This window comes from Bicyclus anynana, chromosome 14, assembly GCF_947172395.1.
Source record: "Bicyclus anynana chromosome 14, ilBicAnyn1.1, whole genome shotgun sequence".
Taxonomy (NCBI): Eukaryota; Metazoa; Arthropoda; class Insecta; order Lepidoptera; family Nymphalidae; genus Bicyclus; species Bicyclus anynana.
The window spans coordinates 604,464-620,657 of NC_069096.1; the positions used below are offsets into that span (position 1 = coordinate 604,464).

Consider the following 16,194-nt stretch of genomic DNA (forward strand, 5'->3'; position numbering starts at 1 on the left):
AACCCATAACCGACGAATGGCGGTATATCCATACCCACAAGCTAGATTATGAAATGTCTCAGGCCGGTATCGGGCAGCAGCGACATCGGCGCGAGTGATCTAGCACTGCGCATGCCCAGCGTGGTCAGTATCGGGCAAAACTTTACATGGGCCGAACAAATATAACATCGCCCCTAATCCCCGGCAACTCCGGCAAGGAGTATTAAGAATCTCCGGCCGAGATTCCCCTGCCAACCCCGACGACTATGACCTATGGTTCCGAGACTTAGTCGCTAACTATGGGCCTCATATGGGCGGGGCAAATAGTTCGAAGAACCGATGGCCGTTACGTTCCCAAGGTGCTGGAATGGCGACCCCACACTAGAAAGCACAGTGTCGGTCGACCCCCCACCAGATAGACTGACGACATCAAGCGAGTCGCAGGAAGTCCTTACAAAAGGCCCATGACCTGTAGTGGACGTCCATCGGCTGACATGATGAACCTATATGATGTCTAAGCTATATTCAAAACGCAAAAATTTATTCATTAGGTTTTCACGCTTTCAATTTTTAGACACACGTTCAATAAATGTTACAGAAAAATACGGGTACTTTTTATTCAGAATAATTTAACTTTCCTCAAGGGATAAAACTATTTGGCGTTAGTAAGTAACGGTTATCTTGATCCAAGAGGCAGTCGGCAACCTGGAAGGCTTGAAGCATCTGGAGTAAACTCAACCGGCCAGTGATCCGGTGGGACCTCGGAGCAGTGGGCCCACACAGCAGCGCGCTCACCTGCAGCGACTGCGACAGGCGCACGAAGTCCTGCTGCACCTTCTCGCTGTTGTCCAGCTCCTGCTGCAGCACGGCCACGCGCGTGCGCGTCTCAAGCGCCTCCGTCTGCAGCCGCTTCTGATAAACAATTTATTAAAAGCTCATATTTGCTATATAGGCTTAGTGAAATTTCCGACAGATTCCTTTAGTAGCAGCAGTTACCTTGTCCTCCAGCAGTTGCTCGATCATGTCGTTGGAGTGGCGCAGCTTGTCGGCCAGCTCCGTCATCTGCTCGCGCTCCGTCTGCAGCCGGTCCAGCTCCTCACTGCAACCAGATCATCAGTCAGATAACGGCTGCGAAAAATCGCTCGCAGCGGAGAAGAAAATGTGAGATTCGTCCCTGCCCTTTGTAAAGAGAGACACGTCCAAAGAAGACTTCATGCACTCGGTCTTTGTGAGGTATAAATCTCAGAGACCCAACTGAGTGTCTCGCGCAGATGAGCTGCTAGATGAGGAACTAGTCTACTGACGTGGCGTTCTTGAGCCGCTGCAGCGCTTGCGCCAGCTCATTGTCGCGGCGGTGCAGCTGCGCGGCCGTCTGCAGCAGCTGCTTGCGCAGCTCCTCCTCGCCCGCCAGCGCGCGCTGCCGCCCCGTCTCGCAAAAGATGAGCTGCTCGCGCATCTGCAGCGATTGCTCGTGCAGATCCTGCGAACAATATCATCATCATTGCCATTAGCTTGTATTTCTCCACTGCTAGACGTATAGGTCTACTCAAGATTTAGCACACACACTATCCTCCCTTCTTTATCCAGCCACCAGCCATTTTCCACTTCTAAAGATAGTCAAACCGCAGAGCTGGAGGCCATCCTTCAATGCGTATGCCACGTTTCTGATCTCACATTTGCCCCAGTGGCCATTTATTCTGCAACAAATATGACTCGCCCATTGCCACTAGGTATAGTGACTGTTGAGCAAATACATAGAGTGGTCAACAAAATAAGACAGTCTCTCGAAAAGAAAGAATATTGCTCCACGGCCTTTTTAGACGTTCAACAAGCTTTTCACAGAGTGTAGCAAGGCCATTATATTAATAATACTACGTACGTTCGGAACACTAAAAAAGGACTTCCCGCACAATATTTACACTGCTTAAATCTTACTTAGAAGACACAATACATCAAGTCGTGGAGGGCGAAGATAGCTCTAAGTTTTACATAATCAAGGCAGGTGTACCGCAAGGATCAGTGTTGGGACCAGTGCTCTATACCCTGTACACTGCTGACTTGCCTGATACGCCAGGTATCCTCACTGCAACGTTCGCTGAGGACAGCGAACGTTGCAGTGAGTGACATGCGAATTTGGAGAGTTAAAGCCAGCGCGTCCAAATCTACGAACGTCACTTTTACACATACACCCGAACTGCCCAGAAATAAAGCTTGGTGAAGAACAAAGCGATCAAACTAAATAACTAAGTTTTCATTTAGATAAAAGGTAAACCTGGCAAGCACACATAAAAAAAAAGAGAAGAGCTCCGTATTCGCACTAGATTGCTGTCCGCCGCAAGTTGCAGTAGTAATACTGTACTACAGGGATGGTTCCTATCACTGTACTGCTATGTAAACCACATTTTATGAAATCATTATTTTTGTATTTATAAACCAGCAAATCTCACCGCAACGTTGTTGGGCAGATTGATGACTTCGTTCTGCATCTCTGCCGCTTTCTTCGTGAACTCGCCGACTAACATGGCGTTGTCTCTCTCCAACCTGCAGTAACACATACAAATAAACACATTAGTTTGGAACACACAAACGATAGGGTAGTTGACTCATATCAAATCTATACTAATATTATAAAGAGGTAAAGTTTGTAAGTTTGTAAGTTTGTCACATTTTTTAAATGGGGTAATCTTCGGAACTACTGGTCCGATTTTAAAAATTCTTTCACCAGTAGAATGCTACATTATCGGGAAGTGCTATAGGCTATATTTTATATTGGTATCATATATATTAGCCGAGTTATCACAGTTTTTGGCATACAGGTCGGACTGAAAATCCTCTTAAACGGACTTATTCGCATGCGCTGCCTGAACTATTGTGTAAAATTGAAATTAATGTATGGAGACTTTATGTATCTTTAAAAGTTCTACAAAAAAGTCCGCGACACCATATATCTATCTTCTATATATTAGCAGATATAGTACCTTTTGTGTTTTAAAAATTATTAATTTTATTTACTTAGGTTTACGTCATTATTTATACAACTAAACTTTAATCCTTATTAAAATAAATTATTTAATAATCACAAGGATATTATGGAGATAAGATTTGCCCTTTACAGTATGTTAATTACTTAAATAGTTTCGGAGATAATACAAAATTTCTAAAAGACGCAGACATTCCGCTATATGACGCCCGGTGCTTTCATTTTCGTAGTTCCCGTTCTCGTGTGAATATGGGGATCAAACATAGCCTATGACACTCGCAAATAACGTAGCTTTCTATTGGTAAAACAATTTTCCAAATTGGTCCAGTAGATCCAGAGATTACCTCCTACAACCACACGACACACGGGTAGGTTTGGGGTAGAGTAGGGGTAGGGTAGATGTAGGGGTTGGGTAGGGTAGAGTTGGGGTAGTGGTAGGGTAGGGGTAGGGTAGATGTAGGGGTTGGGTATGGTAGGGTTGGGGTAGTGGTAGGGTAGGGGTAGGGTAGGGTAGGGTAGGGGTAGGGTAGGGGTAGGGTAGGGTAGGGGTAGGGTAGGGTAGGGTAGGGGTAGGGTAGGGGTAGTAGTAAAGTTGACATCGAAATTTACGCGGACGAAGTCGCGGGCGTCCGCTAGTTTAATATAAACAATATTAATTTCGTGTAATTACATGAAATAAGGGACCGAAAAATATCGATATCAATTAATAAAAGTTCAGGATTTCTTATAAAACTTAATTTAAATATCACGTATTTTTTTAAAATTTTCCAAACGTCAAACACGCTGTCGTCCATTTTGTAACACACTTGATGATTTGTTATATTGTATGATTTGTTATAGTGATGTCATGAAACAGTTGAAATATAGACCGTGATGGCCGATAGGCGTTTTGGCTCGTATTGTTTATTAATTTAAGACTAATGATTAGTTTGTTTGTTCGTTTTATTGTTTGTTAAGCTTCTTCAGAAAAAAGAATACTTCGTCGCTTTGGCCCACCAAACATAATTTTATCAAGTCAATTATTTAACCAGATCCTTAATTACACATCATATTATCATCTTCATATACTTTTATATGGTGGTATACCTGGGTTCCTGAGGCCGAATTTGTATTGGCTGGTGAGGATTTCCCTTGAAAACCTGTCAAAAGAACATCGCTCACGTGCTGAGCTTCTTCTCCAGCAGCTCTCGCTTGACGGTGAGCGCGGTGACGCTCTCGAGCGTGCGGCGGCTGGCGGCGTCGGCGGCGGCGGCGTGCTTGGCCAGCTCGGCGGTGGCGTCGGACAGCGAGCCCGCCAGCTCGGCCAGCCGCCGGCTGCTCTCGGCGCGCTCCGCCTGCCAGCTGCGGATGGTCTCGTCGTGCACGGAGCGCACGCCCTCCAGCTCCTCCGTGGCCTGCAACGAGCGCACAACATCCATCGCTGTAAGCCATCGAACGATACATCGAGTATCGACGTGCACTGTGTACCAACAGCTCGTGCTGAGCCGGCAGTCTGACACACATACACAAGTACTCACCAGTTTGAGCGCCTGTTCAAAATGCGCGGCCCGGTCGCGCGAGAACTCCACGCGCGCCTGCTCCGTCACCAGCTGCTGCTCGTAGTTGGCGCACATGTCGCACGGCCGGCACTCTGACACACATACACAAGTACTCACCAGTTTGAGCGCCTGTTCAAAATGCGCGGCCCGGTCGCGCGAGAACTCCACGCGCGCCTGCTCCGTCACCAGCTGCTGCTCGTAGTTGGCGCACATGTCGCACGGCTGCCGGCACTCTGCCAGAACATACATTATCAATGTAGGCTAAAGTCCGGGGTTTTAAAGTTATGCCAACTTCCTTCTTCTAAAAGGAGCCCTTTCACCTTGGCTCCCACTTTCCGAAGTATATCCATTCCCATCTGTGATAGCATCGAGCTATTGGGTGTTAACATATCCTCCAATCTCAACTTCGGGAAATGCATCGAGAATAAGGCCAAGACAGCAGCTAAAAAGTTAGGCATCCTAAACAAGGTAAAGCGGTACTTCACATCAGAACAACTTCTCACCCTATATCAGGCACAAGTTCGAACCAGCATGGAGTACTGCAGTCACCTATGGGATGGCTCTGCTAAATACCAACTCGCTGCATTAGACTCGGTTGATCGTCGCGCTAGGCGTATCATAGGTGATGAACCGTTGACAAGGGCAAAATTGCAAAGTCTTCAACACCGACGCAACGTCGCCAGTCTATCGGTCTTTTATCGCATATACTTTGGAGAGTGTGCACAGGAACTTTACGATCTAGTTCCTCCGTCCCCATTTTACCACAGAACAGCGAGACGCCGTGAAAAATGGCATCCTTTTGTTGTCAACGTGCAATCAACCCGCACGAAACGTTTTGCGTCAACGTTCCTAATAAGAACTGCCAAAATGTGGAATGCCCTTCCGGCGTCTGTGTTTCCTGACACGTATAATTTGTGCACCTTCAAGGCAAGAGTGAATAGGCATCTTCTAGGCAAGCGCGCTTCATCTTAGACCTCATCATTGCTTTCCATCAGGCTTGATTGTGGTCAAGCTTAAGCCTATACTACATTAAAAAAAAAAAAAAAACTTCCATTGCGCCCTTAAATTAAATTAAATATACACAAACCCGTAAGGGAACGTGAGATGCTGTTCGAAAACAAAGACAGATCATCCGTAGAAGCCCGAGAGGTCTCACTAACGGAGTAGGAGAGAGAACGGAAGGCACAAGGGAAAGGGACCTGGACGCGGGAACTGATCCCGGACCTTACAAGGTGGCACAAGAGACAGCACGGAGAGGTAGACCGCTGGTTAACGCAGGCGCTCAGCGGTCATGGAGTTTTTAAGACCTACCTCTTTGCCATTGGGAAAGCGCAAAACGAGACATGCTATTTCTGTGACGAAGAAAATACCCCGAGGCACGCACTATTCGAGTGCTCAGGTTGCACAGACTTAAGAGCTGCGGCTGAAGGAACAAGCGAAGTAAACGCGGCAAACCTTATAACCCGCTTGCTGTCGAGCTATGAAGAGTGGCAAAAGTACGCCCATATGCTACGAACCACAATGAAAAGAAGAGAAACTCAAGTCAGACCCTAATGTACGTAGCCTAGACGAAGTATAGTCTATCAACTAGTTATCGTCAAATCAATCGAATTTCGCATCTTGATAGGTTTGCCTAGATATTGTAGTACTGGCATGTTTGCTAAATAGGGAGTGCCTTTTATACTGTTATCAGAATATGCCTCCTTCTGGGAGGTACGTAGGACAGCGCGAAAGAGCTTATTAAAGACAGTATGTGCCGAGATGCCAAGCGTTATATATTTACATATTAGCTAATTCTACAGAAAGATAAAGTAGAGTATTAAGAATAAAATAGAGAAGTAAGAATTCCGTATTGACACTGGGAAGAGTCCTATTCAGTTTTGCACAAATCCCGCGGGAACCATGAATTTTCCCGGGATGAAAAGTAGCTCATATGTTAGAGTCAGTCAGAGTAAAATCTGTTTCAATTCTAAATTGCAGCCAATCGCTTCAGTAGCCGCAGTGTAAAGGAGTAACATATACACAAACTTTCGCCTGTATAGTATTAAGTGTGATACTAGATATGTTTTAACTTTAATAACAATCAACATTATTACTATAAATATATTTACGACCAAAGCGTAGTTTAGATAAAAAAAAACATTTACCAGCGTCTGGTTTAGCGTCAGTGCCGCTGGCCGCCGTGTCGTCTGTGTTTGTTACTTTGGCCTTCTGAAAGTAGTTTGAGGTTTAATCAAAATTGGAAGTATTTTGCTCAACATAACACCTGCGACATCAGCCCCCCTAGGCAAGAGGCACGTCGATTCTCTTTCTACGATCGAAAACGCTTCGAAAACTAGAAAAATGTATCGGAATGTCAGATCTTGATCACGTGACCTGTCAGTAGCAAATGTCATTCCCATACATCTGTACAGTTTTCGAAGCGTTAGCAATCGTAGAAAGAGAATCGACATGTAGCCAGGCCAGATAAAGTGGCACTTGACTATTATTGTTTTACCTAAATATTAAAATAGTTAGTACATTTTATGAACTAAGACGGCGATCGAACAAACTTTAAATGCTCTTCGAAGTACGTGCCCCGCCTAATTCAACTTCAGCTTTAACATTTGTTGACCTTGTAAAATTTTGGCGTGGTTGATAAATAATTGGTTATTATTCTGCAGATAGGAGATCTGCAGAATAATAACCAATTACTCGATTGATCACGCAAAAGGTACTTTCGGACTACTCTGTTCCATTTCCAGTCAGATTTGATTATTTTGATTTTGGTTTTTGTTGTGGCACAGACCAGAGTCTCCTGCAGCTGCGCGTCGGTCTGGCGCAGCTTGTCCTTGAGCGCGGAGATCTCCATCTCCAGCGGCTCGATGATGGACGTCGTCAGCTCGCTCTCTTCATTCTACACATTACAAAAAAAAAGTTAATGTCAACTGTGATCTCAGCGAGACTGGTAGTGGATATAAAGTCTTCAAACGTGCGGTGCAGGGTGCGGGGCTTTATATATTCACTAGCGGACGCCCGTTGCTCCATTGACACGAACTATTTTTTTTACAAACATCGCGTAAACGTAAGAATTTCCCGACAGACTTCTACACCGCACTAGTGAGGACTTAATTGCGCAGTAAGACAATTAAAATACAAATTTTTGATAATAATATCAAACCTTTAACGAAACGAAGATAAATATAGATTACTTGCTGCGTGTGTTTGTCAATGTGTACATGACGTAAAAGATTTTTAGGAGATTTAACAATTGGAAAATCAAGGTAGGATTGGATGAGACTGTTTTAGGTCAAATTGGATGGATATTTAGATAGGATTGCAACGGCGCACCTCCCCCTTTTATCTAAGAACAAAGATTGTCTTGGTTGGATTGTGTATTTATACCATTCAATCTAATAATAATAATCAGCGCTTTAGGACTTCAAAATTTAGTGCAATAATGCAAATAAAATCTGCCAAATTTTAGTAAAACAACTAGTTGAAAACGTAATAAAGCTTCAGAATATATCTGAGTTAGAAAACTTTGTTGTATATCAATAGATTACATTTTTGGTTTTCGTTCACGTCAACATTTATGTCGCCTTCAAACATTTTCTCCGTCATTGGACTTCAATGACAGAAATTATGCAACGAAAAAAGCAATTTTATTGGGCATGATCCTTGTTGCTGAAGTAAGACAACAAGTAAATAAGCGATTGCCAGGCAATCAGAAGCAGACCCCTTGCAGCGGGGACATAATATAAGGAGAAAAAAGAGAAAATAAGATATAGATGTAACTGGAAGTAGAGTGCACGTGTGCGGGCGTGTCATGTACGCGTGCGAGTACGTACCAACGGGTACGTACAACGCCAACGTGTACGTATCCGCCTGACGCAGCTTTATCGCCAGCGAGCGCACGTACCCGCCCGGCACCAGCGCCGACTGCTGCCAACGCCAACGTGTACGTACCCGCCTGACGGGTTGCTCGTCGGTGGCCAGCGCCAGCTTGCGCGCCAGCGAGCGCACGTACCCCCCGCCCGGCACCAGCGCCGACTCCTGCCAACGCCAACGCCAACGCTTGTCATCGCTTACACCACGCGACATTTTATATAACAAAATATATGCTAGCGTTTTGATGGTTAGTGATGATAATATAGCCAATGGTGAAACATACTCGCCTAGAATACTTTAAAATATGTAAAAAAAAAACTGAATGGTTGAGTTTAATTTAGGTAGTACCTCTTTCAGGTCCAAACTGAAATCTACTTTTTGCGAGAATTAATATGAATACTATCCTTAAAATATATAACGTTCATAACAGTCTCCCAAAAGTTTTTACTCTGTAAACGATTATCATTTATAATTGTTGTTACATAATTATAAACTTAAAGTTTCATCCGTGTCTGTCCGTCCGCGGTTTAGCGCAGAGACTATTAGTGCTAGAAAGCAGTAACTTAGACTTTGTATTAAACACTACTATACTTTTTGTATATAATTCATATTGATTAGTTAAATTGGGCTATTTTAAACTTTTAATTAACAAATAACGTATATTTTTAGTAAATAAATTAAATTGAATATTTGCTTTCACTTAAACTACTTCAATGTCGACACACTTAACTACTTAGAGACAAGTGGCAGCGATAAGAGGCACTCAAACTGTACCTGTTGAAGTACAACAACACGTTTGAGATACGGCAGTAACAGCGCCTCATTAAAACGCAGCCGCAGAGGGCGATATGCTAACGATACACTAACGACAAACATCGATAACACACTTCAATAATTCATTACAAGTTAGGCTTAAGTGAGAGTCGATCGTCGCTCACAGAAGGTTCTCTACGTAGGTACGTATTTGTTTAACTTTGATGATTGATTACCTATACTAATATTATAAAGCTGAAGATTCTCTTTGTTTGTTTGGTTGAACGCGCTAATCTCAGGAACTACTGGTCTGATTTGAAAAATTATTTCAGTGTTAGATAGGCCGTTTATCGAGGAAGGCTATAGTGTCCCGTATTCCTACGGGAACGGGAACCACGCGGGTGAATCCGCGCGGCGTCAGCTAGTTCTGAATAAAGACTATATTTTTCATGATTTGATTATAATGTATAGTTTTCAGATACTTGTACTGAGGCGATATTATTGATTTTATAGTACTCGGTTAACGGACAGTATAGGGTTATAAGTACTTTCCGTTTAAATTTACATTCCTTTGAGCGTCGAAATATTTGCGTACAAGATTTTCGACTTAACAATCGACCTCATTTGAATTTAGTACAAGCGCGATTTTGTTATACTTTCTTTAGGATAGTATAAGAAATTCTGTCCTTAAACGCCCACTGGACAAGTCCACAACAAATCTTGTTGGGAATTCTGTCCTAAGTTTGTCATAACTCCGGTGTCGTATATTCTATAATATCTACAGTAATATTATAAAGAGGAAAGATTACAAGACAACGGGAAACTGAGATGAATCAACTAGTTTATCCACATGTAGATAAAAACCAAGCAAAATGCTCGCACGGTTGATAAATAAATTCAATTTTATTAATTTTTACATTATATATTCTTACTTTAAAATACTTATAGTTTCTGCTATGCCTAAAAGGTCGACATATAATATGATCTTATCATAGCTGACTTTTTGAAGATTTGTAAAAGAGGAATATCCCACTATGCATTGTTTTGATAGATATATCTCGAAGGGATTAGGCAGCAGTTTCAATGGAAGCTCCCATCGGCTAACTTTTGTCCGACATTACCAATAATTCGTCTAATTTCAACCAATTATCAAAAAGTGTTGCAAGAACCAGCTCATGACTAAGGGCCCCGTAAGGGTTCGAAATTAGTCGGGCATACTCCGACCATACTCACTAGAGTTTTAGCCGTGTTTCATAATCAATTCATTATTACAAAACCTAGAACAATTATATACCTAACCCTTGCTTAAGCATCACTGTATCATTTGCTGAAAATTGCATGAATACCCGTTCAGTAGATTTTGAGTTTACCGCGAGCAGACAGACGCGACGTAGGACTTTGTTTAGTAATATTTATAAATTAATAATATTAAGCAATGTTATTGACAATGGTAATGGTATTTGATCCCGATAAAATCACAACAATGAGGCAGCAACCAGGTAGCAACATATGAATGGTCCGGGAAAACAAAGGCTTATGAAGAGGCTTAGAGGATGAAATGATCATGGATAACCAGTCAGCATGAAATGAATAGATAGGAAAAACAAAGGATTGTGGGGAACCAAATAGAATATTCTTGGATAGTAAATTTTCAAAAATTAAAAAGTTATCTATTGACTACAAAATGAGTTAATGGTTTTTGATTTGTACTTTTGAAGGAGAGCAACTGCCGAGTTCCTTGTAGGCTCTTCTCGATAGAACTCGCTTACCGAACTGCTGATCACTGATCACTGACTTCACGTTTCTAAAGTGCTTGTAAAACAGCCTACTTTAATTAATATTAATTTGAATAGCACCCAACTTGGGTGCAATTTGACTGCATTTTAAACATAGCGTCCCTTGAGTTATATGCTCGAAATTCAAATTCAAAATTCATTTATTTCAAGTAGGCTCAGTTTACAAGCACTTTTGATACGTCAGTTGACTACTTGTTAAGATTCTACCACCATGGGGGAAGCGGGTATTATTTTAGGCAAAAGCTTCCTACAAGAAATATGAATGAGAAAACAAGTAAAAATTAAAATAATTAAAGAATAATTCTGTAAAGTATGGCACAGAATTAGACATACAGTTCGTGTCAAAAAACTTTTCCAACCTGCATATTACGAGTAATGTGCGCAATGCTATTTTAACTTAAACAAAAGTACTAACTTCAGAGCGGCAAATTTATTTGACGCGAAATGTATATAAAGACTCGAGAAACGTGATTCTTCTTCTGAAATTGACTAATAGGTGTGTCTCGGAAAGCATTCTAAACGGGTACCGATTGGGTCAATATCTCTAGGTAAACCATCACCATATCGACCAATAGCGGTGTAATTGAAATTATTGCTTCATAATCTTTTAACTCTGCTGCCAATGTGTCTTTTTCTTTCATGTTTATATTGGACAATGATGATGATTAGCAAGTATGACAAGGTCAGAAGGCAGTACTCACAAATGTACTTTGCTGCTTGAGCTGCGCAAGCTGTTTCTCCAGCTCCAAGTTGCGCGCCGTCAGCCGTCGCACCTCCTCCGAGCCCGACGATGACACTTCCACTGTCTCTGCGCACACACAATATTTATGTGTTGGGGAGGTGAAATAAAATATTATAATCTTGATACTATAAATATTATAAATTGAATATGAAACTTCATTTTAGGCATATTGGCATTAGGTAGTGCAGTGTCATGATATACATAAAATATTCTCTGCTGTATGCTATGGTCCATTATTTATGACAGTACTGTCAAAAATTTTGCTAATCTTGATTGGGACAATGATCAACAATGCTGGGGTATGTGGACATGGACAATCCAACAAATAAACAGTATAAAAGAAAGAAAATGTTAATAATTGTAGTAGAGTCAACATCTTCTAATGTCATTTTGTTGGGTTTGGATACTCTATACATAGATTTGCAGGTTAAACTTTAAAGAAAAACGATTATTCATCGCACATTGAGAGTTAATTTGAATGCCTTGAAATATACTTTAAAAACGAGAGTACCTTGAGGGCCCCAAAAACAAAATGTGTTGCGAGTGAATGGGAACATGTTTGTTCAAACACAAAACTAGGACTAACAAATTGCGATAGTTTGAGGAAAACTTCCTAAATATTGTTATTTGTGATAAAACTCATTATAATTAATATACTCTAATGAACATGAATTGATTAATTACTGTCGTGATTTTTCAATAATAAACTCTCTCTCTCTCTCACTGATAAAATAGTTTGAGTTATTCGGTTGTTTTTAAAATATGCAAGTTCAGGACTCTGCTCAGAGTTTTTCTCTCTACCACGCGATGGACACGGCACCCGCACGGTTAAACCATAGAATGCTAAGATTTTTGTCTCTCTCATGTAGGTGTAGTGTTGCTAGCAAAGACATAGTTGAGCAGTTTTGTGTGTGAATAAAATAAGCCACATTAGTTCAGTACCAAAACATATGTACATCAAGCGAGGCTACAGTAAGGTATTAGTTTGAATAAAAATGCAAGTTTAAATTCTACAACTCCACTTAATTTTACACATTGTTAAAACTGTCTATGGGATATTGATATTAAAGAAAAACTCAACTCGAATTTTTATATTTCTCATTTATATGTCTTATTATTTTGTCTTACAACAACCAAGTAAATCATTAGATATTATACAGTCTGTAAGAGAACTAATCATACAAAGCTAATTTGTTTACATTGTATAGGCCACCATTTGCTATCACAATCCTAAGCCTAAGATGGAATGGTTAATATTATATATTCATTTTTGACGACCTCCGTGGCACATTTGCAAGATGGAGGTCTTGGATTCGATCCCTGGCTGGGCCAAATGAGATTTTCTTAATTGGTCCAGGTCAAGCTGGTGGAAGGCTTCGGCCGTAGCTAGTTACCACCCTACCCGCAAAACGTAACGCCAAGCAATTTAGTGTTCTGGTATGATGTTGTGTAGAAACCAAAAGGTGTGTGGATTTTCTTTTTACTCCTTACAAGTTAGCCAGCTTCCATCTTCGATTGCATCATCACTTACCATGAGGCGAAATTGTAGTCAAGGGCTAACTTGTATAGAACTAAATAAAAAGATATCTATGTTCTAGGATACTGTATGGGCATTCTAGAGCATACATGATTTCAATGTATTGATGCATACAATAATATTTGTAGTTTAAATATCATTCCTACCATTAACGAGCAGCTGCAAGCTCTGTATCTCTGACTTCTGATTTTCACTCAGTGTCTGCAGCTGCTGCAGCTCGGCGCGCAGCCCCATCACCTCAGAGTCCAGGTGTTGCTTTTCCTGCATGAGAGAGCGCAGGTCCTCTGCAAATGTAATGTACAATTGTACAGTAGTTCAGACATGAAGGATGTAGACTGAGATGTATTCTGACTTTGACTATAGCTAATTACTGTTTTTTTTACAGTAATACTTAACAGAATAAAGCAGTATATCTACCTTATGTTAAGTGGTAAGCCATCTCCTGGTAAAGATCTTCATGTCACAGGATATGTGCATTATGTTAATATTAATATATATGCTCCCGACCGACTTCTCTTTCACAGCGGCTAATCTCATGGTTAGATTAACCATGTACGCAGGAAATATTATAGTGTACAAGTGTGCTAAAGCACAGGAGCAATCTCTCTTCCCTCACTCTTGAAATCCAATGGGACGTCAAACCGACACAACCAGTGAGAGATCAGGCGCAGGACTGACAGCGTTATGTGCTCTCCAAGGCGTGGTGGTGTACTAACACCGCTAACTTCCCAACACCAGGCTGCTATTAAGATTTTTCTTGTAAAAATCCCAATAACCTATTTTTTTTTGTTGGCTTGGCCTGGGATTCAAACCCTGGACCTCATTGTCCGTAGCTGAACCAGATAACCACAGGATCAATGGAGAGTTGAATTCATTATGTTATACAATGTGTTGCCCTGCATCTGTACACCTGATAGACCTGCCAATTATGCAAAACAAATGCCCTTTATAACAAAACAAATATAATTTTGCTTGGCAGACAACATAGCCCTGGTATTTGTCTGAATCAGCTTGGTCACAAAGCTCTACTACTGCTAGTGTTTCAGAAGATCCTCCATTAAGCTGCTCAATGCAAAATTTTAGATATTGATTATATAGATTCCCCCATAGGGCACTGTTCTTTTGTCCCCAGCCTTTCAAATGATATTGATTTTTATTAATAGATCACATAAAACTACTTATTACAGTAGATTCTGACTAATCCAGCATGCTGCTTGCCTACCTTGCCACTCACAGCATATGCACTCTCATCATAGTCAACATTTGAACAAAAACAGCACTAAATCAAGGATTATTTCAAATGTAACTTGTTAGTTGTGAGTCATGTTACAGATTCTTCAGTATTCAAGTAGTTTAGCTTAAAGCTCATAGAGCATAGCAAGTCAATAGCTCAACGGTAAAGAGGTCAGACTCATCACTCAGAGGAGGTTGTTCGATTCCCACCCCATTTAACTATTGTTGTACCCACTCATTGTTAATATTATTAGGATTATCTACTAACCTATTAGGTGCGGGGATAGGGCCTGGTGTCTTGCAACACAGGTTTTGCACCCAGTGCGAGCACCAGTCCCCACATTATTAAATTATAATTTAACACAGTTATATTGTTGTACATATCATAATGTGGAGAAATTAAAAAAAAATTCACTCCTAATAGTCTCAACAACTAGTTGGAAGAGAAGGGGAATATTGATCATATTCATAAAAGATATGGCATATATTCTTTTTAAAAACTAAAAATAAGTTATTATTTTTGTGGTATTATGTTAATGACTCATTATTAACACAAATGGCATAAGTATGCTAAATTAAATTATTCATACCAACTATTTACTGGAATATAAAAACTTATTTTTGAACTTACACATAAGTCTCTATTATTAGAACTAATGTATACAGAAATTCAATACAGCACATAATATAATAACAATTTTGTGGTAATTGTTTGCTTTTAACCTTGAAAGTTATTTAAATTTATTTATACAAACAAGACCAATTTTAAGTGAATATAAACATATTTTAATGTGCTGATGACGAAAATCACTTAAATTATATTCTGTTACCAAATTTAGTGGGCTTATCTGGCAATAAGAAAGCAGTTGACAGGATGTGAACACAAAAATGTATAATATTTCAAATTGTAGCCTATTTGCATCTGCATCTAGCAGATAATTAGTCAATAAAACCATCTCAATAAAGAAGAATGTTATGTAAACACAAAGTCAATACATATACCCCAGTCCACCTGTCTCTTACACACCTTCTTTCTGCAGGAATAGTTCCTTCATCCTGGCTCTCTGCATGTTAAACTCCTCCTCGAGATCCCGCCGCGCAGATTCTGCTGCTGTACCATCCTCCGCCCCAGGCGCAACTTAAAACAGAAACACTTCTCAACTTCCTGCAGACAACATCAAGTATCGAGCACCGTTTACCACACACCTTTAGACCCAGCTGGCGCACTGGACGGATTGACTTGTTCGTCCATCGCAGTTATTTATTTCCCTTCTATCCTATTTGAAGCATATTTCTATGCACGATTAACGAAAAATCAAATTCTTGAAAACAAGACATTAAAAAATGTACGTGAGTGATCGTGAAAATAAAATTAATTATACAAACGCAGTGTTACCAACTCTCCAAAATATTTATCCCTAAAGTTGGTGTCAAAATCCCCTAAAATCGCCTTAATTATTGGGTTGTCCCCCTAAAAAATATAAATTCATAATAATTTAGAAATAATATGCTGTCATATGTTTTAAAAGTCTATAGTTAATACAGACAAAATACTACGTCTTTATCTGAAGATTCAGATTTTTTGAAATCATACATGTTGACAATGAACAAAGGACAATGCCAGACAATGTATAGAAGTTTGACCCACTAAAAAAAAATAATTTGCAACAATATATTATATATCATTTTATTGGATTTTTTGTACTATTAAACAAATATTACCTTTTAACCCTTTCTAACTAGGGGTATAAAAATAAATCCAAGTT

General features: G+C 40.4%; 1 protein-coding gene across 5 annotated transcripts in view; it reads right to left on the reverse strand.

Moving 5' to 3' along the window:
- LOC112046466 (rab GTPase-binding effector protein 1) overlaps window positions 1-16,194 on the reverse strand; it is a 449,904-nt gene that overhangs the window by 4,833 nt on the left and 428,877 nt on the right. The window contains exons 2-14 of one of the 5 annotated variants that reach the window (XM_052885662.1): window positions 15,635-15,685; window positions 15,456-15,566; window positions 13,342-13,479; window positions 11,618-11,724; window positions 8,446-8,532; window positions 7,286-7,393; window positions 6,645-6,708; window positions 4,477-4,730; window positions 4,121-4,353; window positions 2,427-2,520; window positions 1,284-1,459; window positions 976-1,078; window positions 775-891 (exon numbers count right to left, since the gene is read on the reverse strand). In XM_052885662.1, coding sequence (XP_052741622.1) covers window positions 775-891; window positions 976-1,078; window positions 1,284-1,459; window positions 2,427-2,520; window positions 4,121-4,353; window positions 4,477-4,730; window positions 6,645-6,708; window positions 7,286-7,393; window positions 8,446-8,532; window positions 11,618-11,724; window positions 13,342-13,479; window positions 15,456-15,566; window positions 15,635-15,680 — 1,638 coding nt within the window. In that variant the 5' untranslated portion in view covers window positions 15,681-15,685. Of the gene's footprint in view, window positions 1-774; window positions 892-975; window positions 1,079-1,283; window positions 1,460-2,426; window positions 2,521-4,120; window positions 4,354-4,476; window positions 4,731-6,644; window positions 6,709-7,285; window positions 7,394-8,445; window positions 8,533-11,617; window positions 11,725-13,341; window positions 13,480-15,455; window positions 15,567-15,634; window positions 15,808-16,194 lie in introns of those variants that run through there. The other 4 variants (XM_024083087.2, XM_024083086.2, XM_052885664.1 and 1 more) reach the window with 4 other exon arrangements.